Source organism: Rhizophagus irregularis, chromosome 4 (genome assembly GCF_026210795.1).
Source record: "Rhizophagus irregularis chromosome 4, complete sequence".
In the NCBI taxonomy this organism is placed as follows: Eukaryota; Fungi; Glomeromycota; class Glomeromycetes; order Glomerales; family Glomeraceae; genus Rhizophagus; species Rhizophagus irregularis.
Genome location: NC_089432.1, coordinates 2058064 through 2076001, shown reverse-complemented (window position 1 = coordinate 2076001; position 17938 = coordinate 2058064). Strand labels below are relative to the sequence as shown.

Genomic DNA, 17938 nt, shown 5'->3' with positions numbered 1-17938 from the left:
TTCTAATTAATAAATTGGTTTTTTAGTGTAATAAGGTGATAAATCTTAATATAATCGTTTTTTAAATCACTTAATCATTAAAAAAAATTTCTATTATTGTAACAAAACAATACATATAATAAATCACATGTTAATATATAAATAAGAATCACTATCAGTTGAACCACAGTCTAATCGGACTCCATTGGTGATTGATCTGTCCCATTAGCTCTATCGGTTGCTTCACGCTTGTACTTTACTTTCAAGTTTCAATCGATGCAGTTCGATCGAGTTTTTTTTAGCGGGTTGGCGGCTTTAGCTTTAAGTCGGATCGAAGCGGTCCGCTAGTAACACTAATTGGTAAATATTTAAATTGTATTAATTGTATTGTGCATGATACAGGATGATGACATATTATAGCGCATGAGATTCTGTCCCGCGTATGTTTAATTTGCAGATCTCATGTTTTGCAGATCTGTATCGCAAACATTAATAAAAACTATAAATTTACAATCATAGAATACGTAAAGTGTACATTTAATAAACATAATATATCCAAAAAGCGGAGTTATTTGAATCTAATATGTATGTGGTGCTAAATTTTTAATTAATAAAAGATGATTTATCTCGATAAAAAAAACACTCCATACATAGTAATTCATACCCTAAATAAGAGATGAAGTGTGGAATAGTATTTAATTTACATGATTAAGATCAACGGTACCCAGTCTATGTGGTCCATAACATGAAACGTAATATTTGTTACACGAAATATGATAAATATATACATATAGCAAATTTTTTTAATTTTTTTTTTTCTAAAAAAAAATAATAAAGAAAAAATGGTGTATCTCAACGAAGACGTCCTTTTCCAAATATTGGAAGATTTAAATGATAAAAAATCCATTTATTCATGTCTTTTGGTTAATAAAACTTGGTGTATAACTGCGGTATCAATTTTATGGAGAAATCCTGGTCAATATTTTATGACCAATAATTCAAAAAAAATATTATTTAATGTAATATTTTCACATTTATCAAAAGAATCAAGAAATTTATTGAAAAAACAAGTAATTGATGATCTTATTACAGAAACAAGTCAACGACCTTTATTTAATTATATTAGTTTCTGGAAATATTTAAATTTCTTTCTTATAGAAAATATAATAACTCTCATTTCTCAAAAAAGTATTATGTCTACTATAACAATAAGGAATGAGATATTAAAATTATTTATTAATGGAAATACAAAATTTCTTCATCTTTCAATTCCAAGAAATTTTAATTATCAATTACATTATATTCTAGGGGTGGAACATTGTTTTTCAGAAATTGAATCATTATCCATTTATTGTAAAATCAGTCAGAATATTCTAGAATTATTAGCTAGAACATGTAAATCAATCAAAAGATTAAGAATTATTAATAATCAAAATGTGATTATTGATAATATTTCTGGAATCATTAAATTAATTGAAGTACAAGAAAAACTAAATGACGTAAGTTTCATCGATTTAACAAGAATGAATAAATCATTACACAAATCTCTTGAAGAATCATTAATTAAACATGCAGATACTATCCAATATTTGAGAATGGATTGGTTACCTTATACAAGGATTCTTTCATACCTTGTAAATTTATTAAGTTTTGAAATTGATTTACCATACAATAAAAATTTTGGTGAATTATCTAAATTTAGATCATTTCAAATTATTAAAAATATAAAGGGTCATGGAGTTCCACCTGATGTTTTAGCAAATTTAATTGAAAGCACGAAAATACATCTTTCTGAAATTAGCATATATTGTGTTGTTTTTAATGTTAGTGGAGATAAAAGACTTATTCAAACTATTTATCAAAATTGTCCAAATCTAAGATATCTTAAATTATCATTAGTTTTTTATGACAATTCACTTATTTCAGAACTTGATAATTTATTAATTAATTGTAAATTTTTAAATGAATTAATTATTGATGTTACTGATTCTCAATTATTTGGTTGGGATAAATTATTTGTAATGTTAGCTAAATCTTCTTCAATTAATTTATTTGATTTTAAATTTTTTTCTAATAAGATAATTGAATTAAATCATATAAAATTATTTTTAGATAATTGGAAAGATAGAAATCCTATGTTATTAAAAATATGTACTTCTATGAGTTTGAAAGAGAAGCAACAATTAGAAGATTTAATCGAACCATATAAAGCGAAAGGAATAATTAAAAATTATTTCATTGGTTTTGATGGAAATATAAGTGAAAAACTGGAATGGATTTAAATTTTTTACGGCATAAAAATAATTATAAAATTCTTTATAATCTTTTGTAATTTTAATTTTTCTGTAAAATTAAATTAAAAATTTATTATAATATATCAGATATATGTGTACTGAATATTAGAACAGAATGATTATTCGTCAAAGTAACTTTTTGAATTTGTGTACATACAATTTGATCATGAGAGAAATATAGCGCAGCTAATTTCTCGTCATCTCGGAGATTTTTTTTTTTTTTTTTGGTAATGCCGTTCGAATTTAATTGTTTGTTTAACGCCCAGACTTTCTGAAAAATTTGAATGGAAAAGTTTTGGGAAAATTTGGAAAATTTCAGAAAATTCCAGAAAATCATAATTTAAGTTAAAGGAGCATTTATACATAAAAGGTTTTTCAAAATTTAGCTGTTAGATTTTAAGTTGGAACGGCCTAATAATGAATCAATGAAAACAGAAAAAACAAGATATTATTATAAAAACATAATAAGAACTTTGTCATTTCATCCATAACTTTGTTCTTCGAGCGACTAAATCGTCCTTCTAATTCAGTCACGTGACTTAATGATAACTTGGAAGAATGCGAGTTATGTATAAATTTTTTTTGTAATATGATATTTCAACGTATTAAAAATTTCCAGTTCCTTTTTATGTGATATACTGTATATTTTAATATATAAAAAGTTACTTGTTTTTAATTAATATCAAAAAAATTTTAAGTAGTATATAACCTATCGAAAAAAAAGTTGTGGTTTCCTGACATATAATTGGTTGTAACAAAATTGATTTTCATTGTTAAAATGATCTTACTAATCAGTATAATAAAATGGATTCCTTAACCCAAATTCGGTTAGTCAAATCAAAATCACCTTTGAAATATAACCAAATATATTTTAAGACGCCTATTGATGTTTCAATCTAACGGAATTTATTAATGATGCTAAATAAACGAATTCAGCCCTCTCAATGATGAAAGAATCTTATGTTTCTTTAGCAATCATGACCATTAATGGTTTAGTTTGAAAATAACTTTACCGATTTAAGGAATATGCAAAAATACTGATTTTTTTCCGGAGGTTTGTGAACGAATGAAATTACGTGCTTTGTAATTAACAGTTGTTTAAACTTTTTTTTGTGTTTACCGAAATTTAGTATCACACATTAAGTACTATTAGTACTCTACCTTTTACCGCATATAAATTAAATATTACTACGGTTATTACGGACTTTATAAAAAATAACCATTTATTTTTCACTAAAGATAAATAAATATTTGTAAACCAAAAATTACTATTTCTTGCTTTCTTTTACAAAATAGTAAGTACAAATAATTTTTGCATTATCTATCATAGATACTTCCATTTCTTATCTATAGATTCACATGATTCATATGATTTGCTTTCCGCCTAATAACATTTGATAAGCGGACTTTATTGACGGATCAAAATTATTACACACCGAGCTAGGGAGAATTTGTCACACACCAATATTCTGAGCAGAAATTTTTTTTATAGCTCGTGCATAAAATGAAAGAAATAAATGCCTAAATAAGCATTTAATCAAAAATCGTCGCTCAAATAACCAATTTGGAAACTATGGTCTGATCTAACGTACAATAATATATATACTGTAATTCATAAGTTATAACGTTTCAGAGTTTCTTTTCCTACAGTAGAAAATAATATCATAATGCAAGCTAATATTGATAATTCAAATGAATACATTAACTGGATTGAAGAAGCAATTTCTACAGGGAATATTAAATGTTATGATTATGGACGCTTTCGTAATATTAAAGAAATTAGTATCGGAAGTCTCGGGAAGGTCTATTGTGCGAATTGGAATAATTTTAAGGATCACATGGCATTAAAATCGTTTTATAATCTTAATAAAATCACCGCCAAAGAAATTGTTCATGAGGTACTATATTTTAATGTGACCTCACTGTAAATCATACTTGTTTTATTTAACTATATTATTTTCTTATGATATAGATACAACTACAGCGTGGATTAGATTTTCATAATAATATTGTTCGCTTTTGTGGAATTACAGCAGGTATAATAAATATTTAATGTAATTAGTATAAATGGAACATTGTAATTATAATATAAAAAATCTCTTTATTATTAATCTGAACGGATTGCAAAAAAAAAAAATCCAATTATGGTTATATACAAACTCATGGTGTAACATAATTAAATTTTGTTAATTTTTTTTCTTTTAATCAGAAAACAATACGAAAAATTATTCGTTAGTGATGGAATATGCCGATAGTGGTACCCTTAGAAATTATTTGAAGGAAAATTTTGAAACTCTCACTTGGGATGACAAATTTAATCTAGCATTTCAATTAACTCACGTCGTGTTATGTTTACATGACGAAGGGGTCGTGCACCGTAATTTGGTATTGGTCCATTTATTTTATATATATTACGCATAGATCTTACGTAATTATAATTAATTCTCTTTTATTACAATTAATAATAGCATTCTAATAATGTATTAATTCATAAAAATACCATCAAATTGGCCAATCTTGGTTTATCCAAAAGAATTGAAGAAGCGTCCGATCCTCAATCTAGATCAGTTGGAATGATTCCTTATGCTGACCCAAAAAGTTTTGCACAAGTAGATAGTCAATCACAAATGTATTCATTAAATGAAAAAAGTGATGTTTACAGTATTGGTATATTATTGTGGGAAATATCAAGCGGTCATCCTCCTTTTCCTGACGAACCACATGATATTGGCCTGATTATGGATATTTTGGATGGTTATAGGGAAGTACCAGTTCCCAATACACCTAAAGAATATGTAAAAATTTATACTGGTAAATATAATCCAAAAACTTTTTAAAGTTATAATTTTTTAAATTATGTTTCGATTTATTAAAATTATATATTTTTTTTTATTTAGAATGTTGGAATAGTGAGCCGGATGATCGTCCAACTATCAGCGAAGTGTTCGATAAATTGAAAGCAGCAAAAGAAAAATTTATAAATGAAACTAATTATAGTATGATTGTTGATAAAATGGTTATTCTTTTTGATAAGATAGAAGAAAAAAAAGAAAATGAAAAACAGATCATTCTTAATTATCTCAAGAATCATAATATAATTCCATTAGAATTCTATGATTGGTTATTAAGTAATCAAGATAATTCAAATTCAAATTATATAGTTTTACTTGGAGAATTTAATTATTTAGGAATAGAAACAGATATTAATGAGTCAAGAGCATTTGAATTATATCAAAAAGCTGCAAATTTAGAAAATATTTCTGGAATAAATAATTTAGGTTATTTTTATCGAAATGGAATTGGAGTAATTCCTAACAAAAAAAGGGCATTTGAATTATATCAAAGAGCTGCAGATTTAGGAAGTATATCTGGTATGAATAATTTAGGATATTGTTATGAAAATGGAATTGGAGTAAGTCCTAGCGGAAAACAGGCATTTAAGTTATATGAAAAGGCAGCAAATTTAGGAAATACATATGGAATGAAAAATTTAGGAGATTGTTATTACTATAAAATTGGAACTAAAATTGATGAACAAAGAACATTTGAATTACTCCAAGAGGCAGCAAATTTAGGAAATACGTCCGGAATGAATGATTTAGGACATTCTTATCGACATGGAATTGGAACTAATGTTGACAAAGAAAAGGCATTTGAATGTTATCAAAAAGCAGCAGACTTAGAAAATTGTGTAGCTCAATATAACCTTGCATTTATGTATGAAAAAGGAGAAGGAACGGAGAAAAATTTAGATAAGGCAATTTATTGGTATAAAAAATCTGCAGAACAAGATCAAGATGCTCAAATGAAGTTGAAACAACTTTTAAAATAAGTAATCAAATTAGTAAATTTCATTTAAAAGTTAATTTTGATTTATCTTTAGAAAATTTATTTTTAGAATGAACGAATATTACAAATAAAGATTATACTACGTAAGCGTGGTGACGCAAGTTGGTTCAAATTAAAGTAATAAGCTTTTGAGCCATTGCGTCTGATTCGTGCATGTATCATAAACAAAACATGAAGATATAGTTTGATTAAGTCGATCTATTTGTCGTGCCAACGTCGGCAGTGCATAATACAAATAAAAAGGGTACCGGTACACACATTTGATCAAAAATAACATCATTTGATCAAATTAATTAAGTAAACTAAATAAGAATTTTATATGGCAAGGTGTAAACCAGATAGTTTCTTCTTCGTAATACAAACAATATCATCTTTTTTAAATAAATAATACATAAAACCTTCATTTATCTAACAATAATTTTTTTGACCCTTTTTGGTTTTGAATTTTAATAATAATAAATAGTTATTGGATGGGAAATAGAGATATCGGCCGAAGACCGATATCCTCCATCCAATAACTGAGTTATAGTTCAGTCACTAGGAATACTGTGGTGACCAATAGGAATTAATGCTACTAATACCGCTTGCAATATAATAAAAATATCGGTCATTTAATCCCAAAATGACTGAACAATAGTTTGAATAGACGAATCAAAATTTACACACAATGAATTCCCAATTTAGGCGAACATATAATGAGGTGATCATTGATTTATGCATATAATTTTCACAAACGCTTGTTTGCAATTTTTAAAAACTTTTTCTCACATTAGCCAAAATGCAAACTATAAATAATACTGACGATTCAAATGAGTGGACTAATTGGATTGAAGAAGCTATATATAATAAACTTATTAAATATTTTGATTTTAAACATTTTAACAACGTTCAAGAAATTGGTTCCGGTAGTTTCGGCAAAGTTTTTCGTGCAAATTGGAAAAATTTCAGTGGACGTTTTGCATTAAAATCTTTTTATAATTTAAATAAAGTTACGATTAAAGAAATTGTTCATGAGGTAAAATTATCATATAATAATACATATTTCATTCATAATTAATTATTTACAATAACGTTCCTAATTTATAGATACAACTTCAACATCAAGTCGATTTTCATGAGAACATTATTCGCTTTTATGGCGTTGCAGGTATTATAAGTATTTAATAATATTTTACGATGAAGTATTGGATCACAATGATAAAATGATGTTATTATGTTATTCAACTTTAACTAATTGAATTTTTTTTTCTTTTAACAAGGAATCGATTCAAAGGATTTTTATTTGGTGATGGAGTGTGCAGATAGTAGTACTCTTCGAAATTATTTAAAAGAAAATTTTGAAAATCTCACTTGGAACGATAAATTAAATCTAGCATTTCAATTAGTTCATGTTATATCATGTTTACATAATGAAGGAATCGTACATCGTGATTTGGTAATTACATTTTTATAATTGAATTATTATACTAAACGAAATCATGATTCAAAATTCTTATTATTTATGTTTGTATTTGCATTTAAAAATAGAATTCCAATAATATATTAGTTCATCAAAATACCATCAAACTAGCAGATCTTGGCCTGTCAAAAAGAATTACAGAAGCGTCAAATTTTCGATCAAAATTATCAGGAATGATTCCTTACATTGATCCAAAGAGTTTTATTAGACAAAGAGATGAACACAATCAAATAGAAATGTATTTATCAAATGAAAAAAGTGATGTTTATAGTGTGGGTGTGTTACTATGGGAAATAACCAGCGGTCATCCCCCTTTCAAAAATGAACCATATGATATTGGTTTAGCCGTAGAAATTTCAATGGGTCGTAGAGAAATTCCTGTTTTTGAAACATCCAAAAATTATGTAAAAATTTATACTGGTAAATATGATCTAAATTAAATTATAATTTATAAAAAATATATATGTTCTAATTAATTAAATTATACACTAATGTATGTATATATTTAGATTGTTGGAATAGCGAACCAGATGATCGTCCAAATATGAATGAGGTTGCTAAGAAATTGAAATCATTAAAAGATCAAATTTTGGATGAAGTGATTTCATCAGAAAAAAATAAATTTATCATGGTGGTTAATGAGATAGTTGATTTACTTACGAAGAAAAAAAAAGGGTACGAAGAAAAACTAAGTATTATTGATTATTTAAATAATAATAAGATAACTTCGCAAGAAATTTATAATTGGTTATTAAATAACCAAAATAATTCAAATTCAAATTCTATAGTTTTACTTGGAGAATTTAATTATTTAGGAATTGAAACAAATATTAATGAACAAAAAGCGCTTGAATTATATCGAAATGCTGCACATTTAGAAAATATGTTTGGAATAAATAATTTAGGATATTGTTATCAACATGGAATTGGAACTAAAATTAATAAAAAAAGGGCATTTACACTTTATGAAAAAGCTGCAGGTTTAGGAAATATTATTACAGCTCAAAATAATCTTGCTTTTATGTATGAAAATGGAGAAGGAATTGTAAAAAATATTGATCAAGCAATTTATTGGTATAAAAAATCTGCTGAACAAGGAGATCAAGATGCTAGAAATAAATTAGAAGAACTTTTTCCAAATGATGAATCTTTTGAAGAAACTGATCGTAAGCGAAGATATTATGATGAGAATGTGCAAAAGAACAATAAAAAATCTAAAAAACGTCATCATCATTATAAGGCGATATTCACAAATTCATCCATTAAGTCCGGAGAAGGTATCAAAGATAATGATGATTCGTTAAATGATTAAATTTAGCAATTTTATTTTGACATCTTTTTTTTTTATTTATTAGATTTATTTTTTTAATTATAATTAATTTACATATTTATTAAATAAAGTTTTAATATATTAAGTATTATTCATCATGATCATATATTGATAGTAACTGAATTACTAAATTAATTATATATATATAGTGTTTAAATTGACAGCACTCTGCGCTTTCTGTAAACAAAAAAAAAAGACGTAGCACAAACACTACTTAACCCTCCTGTTCGATCATGCTCAGCACTTTTTTGACAGCACTAAAAAAAATTAGTGCGACACAAAATTGGGACGAATCATAAGTTAATTGATGTAATTATGACGTGATCAACGAAGCCACGATGATGATTATGTTTAAGAAAATAGTTGATCTCTAAAAAGATTAATTGTGAGATGTGTTTTATATAATTGTACCGTATATAGTTAATAGGATAATTAAGGAGTATAATAAATTTTAAATTTAATTCCTTTTTTAGCTTTTTATCTGTGATTGCAAAAAAACATAAATGCACATGTAATTAGTCAATGCGGGATATTCACGTGCAATATATTCATGTAAATTCAAACCCTTACATTTAAGTATTAGGCCAAAAAAATACAGTACAGGAAGAAAAACGCGTAGTAAACCAAGTAAATTACTGGTATATACAAGAATTACTGTTTTCTTGTAAGAAGGCGATGCAATTGAGATCAGGTTAAATTTTTAAATACATACTAGGATTCACCTGTTAACTACGTTAACAGTTAATATTTAAAACTTAAAAACATATATAAAGTAAAATTTTAATTATATATATATAATACCTGCGCCTTGCCATTTCAGTTTCACATACAGGTGGTTCTTGTTTTTGCGTTCCTTTATTCTCTTTTTTCGTTCTTTAACTTCGTTTTAACTTTTTTTTCTCTTAGGTCCAAGCACTTCGGCATTTTGGCTCTTCAATTTTCGGCTCTTTGGTTCTAAGGTGCATCTTTTTTTCATTTTTTTTTGTTCGTTCTGACTATTCTTTCCTCCCAGACATGACGCACTTCAATAACAGATGGTTCAAATGCAAGTACATAAGGATAACGGGGAACTATAATGTAAAAAATTTCCAATTAATATAACTCATTTAACATCTCAAAAAAAGTAAGAAAAGCAAAATTATATAGTTTACCAAGGGATTTTATTTTTGTTTTTTATGTTTTGCTCAATAGGTCCCAGCTCTTCGGGCTTGATATTTCGGTTTCAAGGTTCCAAGGTACTTTTTTTCATTTTTTTTCTCTTTTTGTCTTTTTTTTCGTTCGTTATATTGTTCTAACTCTTCTTTCCTCTTAGATTCCAGCTCTTCGGCATTTCGGCTCTTTGTTCTATCGTTCTAACTCTTCTTTCCTTTTAGGTCCTGGCTCTTTGGCAACTTCGGTGCTTTAACATTTCGGTTCCGTTCTTTTTTTGTTCTTTAACTTTGTGCTAATTTCATTTCCTCGATAGGACCTGGTTCTTCGGCAATTTCGGCGCTTTGGTATTTCGGTTCCATATAGATGGGTTCTTTTTTTCGTTCCTTTGTTCTCTTTTTTTCTTTCTTTAACTTTGTTCTACATAACTTTTTTTTTTGCTTCTTTCTTTTTTGCTTTTTTTTTAATTACGGCAATCGCGTATGAAGCGTGCCTATCATGTAAAAAATCAAGATTTATACTTTGCATTACACACTGCAGTTACACAATTGTAAATTGTTATTTATGTGGTTAGTCTAAACGTAACGCCCACGTGATTGCAGTGGTTTTAAATATTAGATTTCAAAAAAAGAAAAGAAAAGAAAAAATATACTCGTTGAATAACTAATTTTTATTTTTCTTCGACCGTTGGATTATACCTTTATTTTTCGGTTCTTTTTTATACACGAACGATCTTCGCAATGAATTTTTTCTCATCACATGTCAGCCGAATATAGTAAATTAATTAGAGAATTTGGTTTTCCCATTTCTATAATAAATTTGTTATAGCAAATGACATGTGATGAAACAAATCCGCTGATATGTCCATTCACTAATTGAGTAATTACCGATTTAATACCCTTGATAAGCTTTTAACCAACCGGATACAACCGGTAATTATAATTTAAAATTCGATATTTCAAATATTCGGGACTAAAATAATTTTTACGATTACATAAGATATTCATGTTTTACAACCGCCAACGGAATGAACGGATGTGGTTGTGTGGCTTGTCAATTTGAACAATTTTGAAAGGTGGCTAGGGTGCGGGTGGCATAAAAAACGCAATTATTGCAACACCGCCTCTTTATTATTTACTATAAATAAAATGATCGACTGATCACCTGACTACATGCATATATAAATGTTGAGCGAGTATTGTTTTGTTGGTTTTTTTTTAAAAAAAAAAGTTCTCCCAGCGACGGTTAATTACAAGACACAATTAACAATAAAACACACTTAGTTACAAGTTATTATAATAAATAATTTTAATATGCAAATTGAAAATTCAAACGAATGGAATAACTGGATCGAAAATGCAATAGCGAGCAGAAATATTAAACAATATGAATATAAAAATTTTAGTAACATACAAGAAATTTGTTCCAGTAATTTTGGAAAGGTTTACCGTGCAAATTGGAATGACTTTCATGGACATTTAGTTTTGAAATCTTTTTATAATCTCAGCAAAACCACACTTAAAGAAATAGTTCATGAGGTAATAATTTATAATTATTTATAATACGTAATTAATTAATTAAATATATACATATTTTTAATATATTTTACGATTTAGATACAACTTCGGCGTCAAATAGATTTTCACAATAATATTATTCGATTTTGTGGTATTGTAACGGGTATATTATTTTTACATATTTTGTATGACGTGAATTGTTATCATGATGAAATAAAATAATGTTAACCGATCTTTTCTTTTTTCTTAATAAGAAAACAATCCAAAAGATTTCTTTTTAGTAATGGAATATGCCGATAGTGGCACCCTTAAAAATTATTTGAAGGAAAATTTCAAAAATCTTACTTGGAATGACAAATTCGATCTAGCATTTCAATTAGTTCACGTTGTGTCATGCCTACATGACGAAGAAATTGTACACCGTAATTTGGTATTCGTTCATTTATTTTATTTTATTATTTTATATATTACGCATATATCTTACGTAATTATAATTAATTCTCTTTTATTATAATTAATAATAGCATTCTAATAACATATTAATACATCAAAAAAATATTAAATTAGCAAATCTTGGCCTATCTAAAAGAATTGAAGAAGCGTCCGATCCTCAATCAATTGGAATGATTCCTTATGTTGATCCAAAGAGTTTTACCAGGAAAAGAAATAGGGATAATGAGATTGAAGTGTATTCATTAAATAAAAAGAGTGATGTTTATAGTGTGGGTGTATTGTTGTGGGAAATATCCAGCGGTCGTCCTCCTTTTGATAATGAACCGTACGATATCGCATTAGCTATGGAAATTTTCAGTGGCCGTAGAGAAATTCCTGTTAGTGATACACCCGATGATTATATAAATATTTATACTGGCAAGTATTTTATTTTAAACTCAATCATGTACTAGATGATTAATTGATTTAATTGGCTAAAAAATTTATTTAAAATATGAATTTTTCTTCTTTAGGTTGTTGGGACATAGAACCAGATAATCGTCAAACTATGCGTCAAATTACTTCAAGTATTAAGAAAATCGAATATGAAACTATAGAAGCAAATGACGTAAATTGTGACGAAATGGTTATCGATGATCATGAAAATGTCGTGGTTGATAATGACCACGTTGAAGAAAGTATTGAGAAAGATGTAGTTAATGAAGACCATAATTATGATGAGGAAATGGCTGTCGAAGAAGAACATGAAATAGAGGTTAATGATGATAATATTAAAGAATTAATTGAACTACTTAGTTCTATGAAAATAGAAGAGGAAAAACATAAAATTCTTGAATATCTTAATGAACGTAACATAACTTCACGATTAATATTTAATTTTATTTCAGCTAATCAAAATAATTCAAATTCATTAGTTATTCTTGGTAGATTCAATCATTTAGGAATTGAAACAGAAATTAATGAACAAAAAGCTTATGAATTATATCAAGATGCAGTAAATTTAGGAAATGTATATGGAATGAGTTATTTAGCTCATTGTTATGAGCATGGAATTGGAGTTGATGTTAATAAACAAAAAACATTTGAATTATATCAAAAGGCTGCAGATTTGGGAAATGCGCCCGGTGAAAATAATTTAGGGTATTGTTATGATTATGGAATTGGAACTAACGTTGATAAAGAAAAAGCATTCGAGTTATATAAAAAAGCTAAAGAACAAGGCCTTATTATAGCCAAATATAATCTTGCTCAATGTTATCTAGAGGGGAATGGCGTTGATGAGGATCCTGACACCGCTTTCGAATTATATAAAGAATTGGCTTATGAAAATTACCCAGACGGAGTAGAACGTTTAGGATATTGTTATCAATATGGAACTGGAACTAATATTGACCTTCAGAAAGCATTAGAGTTATATCGAGAGGCAAAAAAATTAGGAAGTATATCTGGAATGACTATGTTAGCGACTTGCTATCATGATGGAATTGGAACTAACTCAAATAAGAAGAAGGCATTGAAACTATTTGAGGAGGCTGCAGATTATGAATATAATGAAGCTCAATTTAATCTTGCTTGTATATACGATAAAGGTGAGGGCGTTAGTAAAGATAACAAGAAAGCTTTTGAATTATTTAAAAAATTGGATGAAAGTGAACATCCAGATGCGATTTGTTATTTGGCACATTATTATCTAAATGGAATCGAAACCAGTGTTGATAAAAGAAAGGCATTTGAACTATATCAAAAATCAGCGAATTTAGGTAGTTGGACAGCCCAATATATGCTTGCTACTATGTATGGAGCGGGGGAAGGAGTCGATAAGGATATTAAGAAAGCCTTTGAATTATTTAATGAGTTGGCCGAAAATGAATACCCAAATGCAATGATACAATTAGGGTACTATTATCAACATGGGATTGAAACGAATGTAAATGAAGAAAAGGCGTATGAACTATATAAAAGGGCTAAACGCCTAGATAGCAGTGTAGGTAATGATATTGAGAAAGATATTGAGCAAATATTTAGTAAATATGAGCAAGGATCAGATGATGATCAAGATGAAATGGAGAGTTCCAGAAAGAGTAAACGGAAAAAGAGAAACATTAATAATGAATAAAATTATATAATTAGTAACTTTTTATGTTTTTTAAATTTTTTGTTTTGAATTTAAGTAACTAAGAAATATTTATTTTTCTCTTATGCTCCTTAAATTTAATATGAATATGATTGACTTATTCATCGAGTAGGTTTATTAATAAGACAATTAAGACGTGATAAGAACAAAATTGTTATAATAAAAAGTATATTGATCTACTAAAAAAAATAAAGAAAAGGAATAATTTAAAAAAAAAACATTGGCCACGACTCCGAGTATGAATTTATTTTAAAGGATATAATAAAGCTTTTATCATTATGTTCTACTTTGTTTTAGGGATTAATTAACCCAATAACTGCAATCTAGGAATTGATCGATCAAATTACCGAATTTGATGGAAAAAGTTCGAGTCTCGATTATTTAGTAGACGTAGACTCAATATTAATCGTTTCGATTAAAACAAAATTATTTATAGCTTCAAATCATGAAAATTATTCGGCTGGCTGAGATTTTGTCATCATGTAACAAAGATTCACGAGTTTTTAAAGAAAATATGGAGATGAAACGAAAATATTCAAATAAAATTTTTACAAATATCACGCATGAAAGCAGGTCAGTTCATTTTAAGACTTGTATCCATATACGGCACTTTCAAAATCCGACTAGTATCTAATGATAAATGATAAAAATCAAACTATTAGAATAGCTGTTTTATTCATGTTTATTTTATTTTAAAAGCCCATGTACGTGGATATTTGATCTTTTCTGCAATTTCTTCTCACATCTACTAACTCACTGATCTTATGAACTTCCATTTACTATATTAACTCTGACTTTATAACCAAGATTTGAATTTATCATTATACGTGCATAATTTAACTATAAATGTTTTACAATATTTATTTTTATAATTTGGCCAGGTCGGAAACTAAACTAATTGAACCGCCTTCTTAATTATACTTTTTTGTTATTTCATAAATAAAAACGACGTATATGCTCAATAAAATTTAAAGTAATTATTGTAAAATAATACAGATTGTTCATACCAATAAGCAGCTTTATCTATATCTTTTGCAATTCCTCCTTCATTTCATACGACGATATATATTGTGTCATATTATTTATAATTCAAATGCCTTTTTGCCTAGTTTCAAATATTAATTTTACAATAAACCACGATATATTTTAAAAATTATTATTACATATTAATAAAAAGATTAATTATTACAAGCATTATAATAATATTACGTCTATAGAAAAGTAATACAGTCAACTCCCTCTAAGTGCACTCTCTCTAAATGCACATTATATATTTTTCTTTAAATGCATCCTCTTGCTCAGTCCGAAGTATATAAACATTATATAAATTTCTCTCCCTAAATGCACTCCCTCTTTAAATGCACATTTTTTCAAATCAGTTTCATTATGGTTGCACTGACTGTAATATAAACTTAAAAAAATAATGTGTCGGGAATCGTTTTACTTGAATTTTTACCTCCAACGGTAATTCAACTCTTCAATGATGTAATTTTTCTTAAATGAACATTCTCTTTATAATCTGTGTTTACTGTCTTCCATTATTACATCATCCAGTTTACCTATAGTGTATTGTATCACATCTATTTAGATTAACATATTTAAATTTTGTCAATAGTACACGTGTTTCTATTTTTAATAATTTTCGCTATCAAATAAAATAGCCAGTATGCCCAAATATTTCTTCTTCTATAACACGTATAAAAGGAATTAACATGTTCTCTTTACCTGCTGACGCGTCTATTTTACTCCTGATTTAAATATTAGGATTTTCTAGGAACTACCATTATATCTTGTTATAACATTTTTAATATTTTTGAATATTATTAAAATGTCTGCTATGTACAAATGGTCCACTGAGGAATTGATATCCTTTTTGAAAAGTAAAGACCTACGATTGGATGATGAAGACTTTCAGGTTCTTCGTGAAAAAAAAATCGATGGAGTTATTTTTCCTAACTTAACAGAGGAAAGGTTGATAGAATACGGGTTAAAGCGTGGACCTGCCATGATGATCTCTATGGAGGTTCAAAAGCTTCCTAACCACCTCTCACTTTCCCACGGGAAGATAAATTATTTCCGACTCTTTCCTCCCTCTCAGTGGTCTCTCTTGGATTTCTCTAATTGGGTCTCCTCTTGTTGGCCTTCTACAGCAGAGGATACGAGAAAAACAAATCAATTTTTCTTTAACACACTATACATCCTAAGAGACGATCCAGCGGTTTCTACTGAAGTTCTCGATGTGGTCACAAATTTGTTGACGCAGAAAAAGAAAGTAAGCATAGATAATTTTTCATCCCTAATATCTATTCATTAAATATACTTCATTGATCTCAAACTTTCGCTTGGAGGCTGTATATTTTAGGTTTTATTTGGAGATTCTTGTGGAGGTATTGGTCATGTACCTTCCTTTATACGCATAAGACTTTTCTGGATATCTCCTAATTTTTCTTTTAATGTGATCCTATCTTTAAATAACATTTATCCCCTTACGCAATTATTATTATTATTATTACTATTATATTATATATATATATTTTTGTTGATCTTTGTTTTTTGAACGATAAAATAGTCCACCTTTTATTATGATTTCCATTTCAATTTTTCTACGCTTACTGAGTAAATAATCCATTTACTTCATCTTCTTTTATTTTCTTTTATATAGGAAAAATCTCAAAAGAATCGGCTCGCAAACCGACAGAATTACTGAACACGTGCAATCGAGTCAAAAAAGATTAGAATTCAGTAGAAAAAAATGTAATTATATGACAATTATTCTATAAACTGCACTTTGTGTTTGTTTTAGACATTTTGTCTATATATTTACTTAACATAAGCTCTTCGATATATAATTTCAGTTCATTTTATCGGATGGCCATTTCGCCAAAGGACGTTATGCCGAAGCCATTTCGGTTTTTCTTAAGTTTGAATAACAAAAAAAAAAAAAATATTCGTTAGAAAATAGTTGGGTAAAAGTGATTTAGAAGATTTTTTAATTAGAGTGTAAACCATCGACAAAAATTATGAAGTTGAATAAAGAAGAATTCTGATTTAAAAAATTATAGATTTAATATATGAGATAAATAAATCTGTTATATTCCTGTTTTAAAAGAAATACTATTAGTTTTTTTTTATCGTTCTCTTGAACATGTTACACAATAATTTCCGTCCAATCAAATTAGTATGATACGATAAGTTTTCTTTTTTTTAATAAAAAATATAAAATTTGATGTATAAACAAGAATGTACCGAAGGCTTTACTATTATTGCGGTTGACAATTGAAATAGTGTTTATTGAGTTTGAATGTATGCACAATCAAAGATTACACTCTAACATTATTAAATTGCTTGAACTCACTAGTCATACATTAGTTCAATTTTATCTGGAATGATTGCCTTGTACTCTAAAATATATAAAAGGTTATAATTAGTAGATAAAATAAGGAATTGTATTGCATAAAATTACTTAGCTTGTGGAATCTGAAAATCTTCTCAACTTTCTTTATCAGATTCTATCATAATCTACTTCATTACCTTCATAGGGTTTCATCTCAATCCATTCTTTAACAATTTGAAATTTCGCACGTATTAAAGAACTCTCCTCAGGAAATTTTTCCATTCGACGGCACACCAATACCCAACGATCTGCAGATCGCAATGATGTATTAAGCATATGTGTAACCTTGTACCTCATAACTTATCGTCACTTCGATACTGCACCAAACATCTCGGCACTTGAAGATGCTTATAACTTTATTTTCGGAAAATTTATTCGAT

The 17938-nt window shown here is 27.6% G+C and overlaps 6 protein-coding genes across 6 annotated transcripts; all 6 read left to right on the top strand.

The window, feature by feature from the left end:
* Positions 1-821: 821 nt before the first annotated feature.
* On the top strand, positions 822-2261 carry OCT59_023808 (uncharacterized protein; the record flags this gene model as incomplete). The annotated part of the gene is made up of 1 exon (XM_025318197.2): positions 822-2261. The coding sequence occupies one exon, from the start codon at positions 822-824 to the stop codon at positions 2259-2261; it is 1440 nt and encodes a 479-aa protein (XP_025176716.2).
* A 1644-nt stretch (positions 2262-3905) lies between these two features.
* Positions 3906-6236, top strand: OCT59_023807 (uncharacterized protein). The gene is made up of 5 exons (XM_025318198.2): positions 3906-4171; positions 4246-4309; positions 4483-4658; positions 4742-5084; positions 5171-6236. Exons 1-5 carry the CDS (start codon positions 3941-3943, stop codon positions 6103-6105), a joined length of 1749 nt encoding a protein of 582 aa, XP_025176717.2. The 5' UTR covers positions 3906-3940; the 3' UTR covers positions 6106-6236.
* A 664-nt stretch (positions 6237-6900) lies between these two features.
* On the top strand, positions 6901-9148 carry OCT59_023806 (uncharacterized protein; the record flags this gene model as incomplete). The annotated part of the gene is made up of 6 exons (XM_025326312.2): positions 6901-7137; positions 7209-7269; positions 7382-7557; positions 7650-8001; positions 8091-8858; positions 8937-9148. The coding sequence occupies 6 exons, from the start codon at positions 6901-6903 to the stop codon at positions 8948-8950; spliced, it is 1608 nt and encodes a 535-aa protein (XP_025176718.2). The 3' UTR covers positions 8951-9148.
* A 938-nt stretch (positions 9149-10086) lies between these two features.
* OCT59_023805 (uncharacterized protein) lies at positions 10087-11091 on the top strand (the record flags this gene model as incomplete). The annotated part of the gene is made up of 7 exons (XM_066134974.1): positions 10087-10146; positions 10224-10307; positions 10377-10407; positions 10549-10629; positions 10827-10835; positions 10969-10992; positions 11060-11091. 7 exons carry the CDS (start codon positions 10087-10089, stop codon positions 11089-11091), a joined length of 321 nt encoding a protein of 106 aa, XP_065991049.1.
* Positions 11092-11373: 282 nt separating this feature from the next.
* On the top strand, positions 11374-14352 carry OCT59_023804 (uncharacterized protein; the record flags this gene model as incomplete). The annotated part of the gene is made up of 5 exons (XM_025318200.2): positions 11374-11598; positions 11677-11740; positions 11832-12007; positions 12102-12447; positions 12543-14352. 5 exons carry the CDS (start codon positions 11374-11376, stop codon positions 14144-14146), a joined length of 2415 nt encoding a protein of 804 aa, XP_025176720.2. The 3' UTR covers positions 14147-14352.
* Positions 14353-15894: 1542 nt separating this feature from the next.
* Positions 15895-17225, top strand: OCT59_023803 (uncharacterized protein). Its single transcript, XM_066134973.1, has 3 exons — positions 15895-16436; positions 16827-16918; positions 17020-17225. The coding sequence occupies exons 1-2, from the start codon at positions 15993-15995 to the stop codon at positions 16869-16871; spliced, it is 489 nt and encodes a 162-aa protein (XP_065991048.1). The 5' UTR covers positions 15895-15992; the 3' UTR covers positions 16872-16918; positions 17020-17225.
* The last annotated feature ends 713 nt before the right edge of the window (positions 17226-17938 follow it).

Excerpts from the sequence above, each read along its gene's own strand:
- OCT59_023807 (XM_025318198.2), top strand. The coding sequence starts at position 3,941 with ATGCAAGCTAATATTGATAATTCAAATGAATACATTAACTGGATTGAA. Across the intron at positions 4,659-4,741 it reads GGGTCGTGCACCGTAATTTG|CATTCTAATAATGTATTAAT; the intron begins GTATTGGTCCAT and ends AATTAATAATAG. Across the intron at positions 5,085-5,170 it reads ATATGTAAAAATTTATACTG|AATGTTGGAATAGTGAGCCG; the intron begins GTAAATATAATC and ends TTTTTTATTTAG.
- OCT59_023803 (XM_066134973.1), top strand. The coding sequence starts at position 15,993 with ATGTCTGCTATGTACAAATGGTCCACTGAGGAATTGATATCCTTTTTG. Across the intron at positions 16,437-16,826 it reads TGTTGACGCAGAAAAAGAAA|GAAAAATCTCAAAAGAATCG; the intron begins GTAAGCATAGAT and ends TCTTTTATATAG.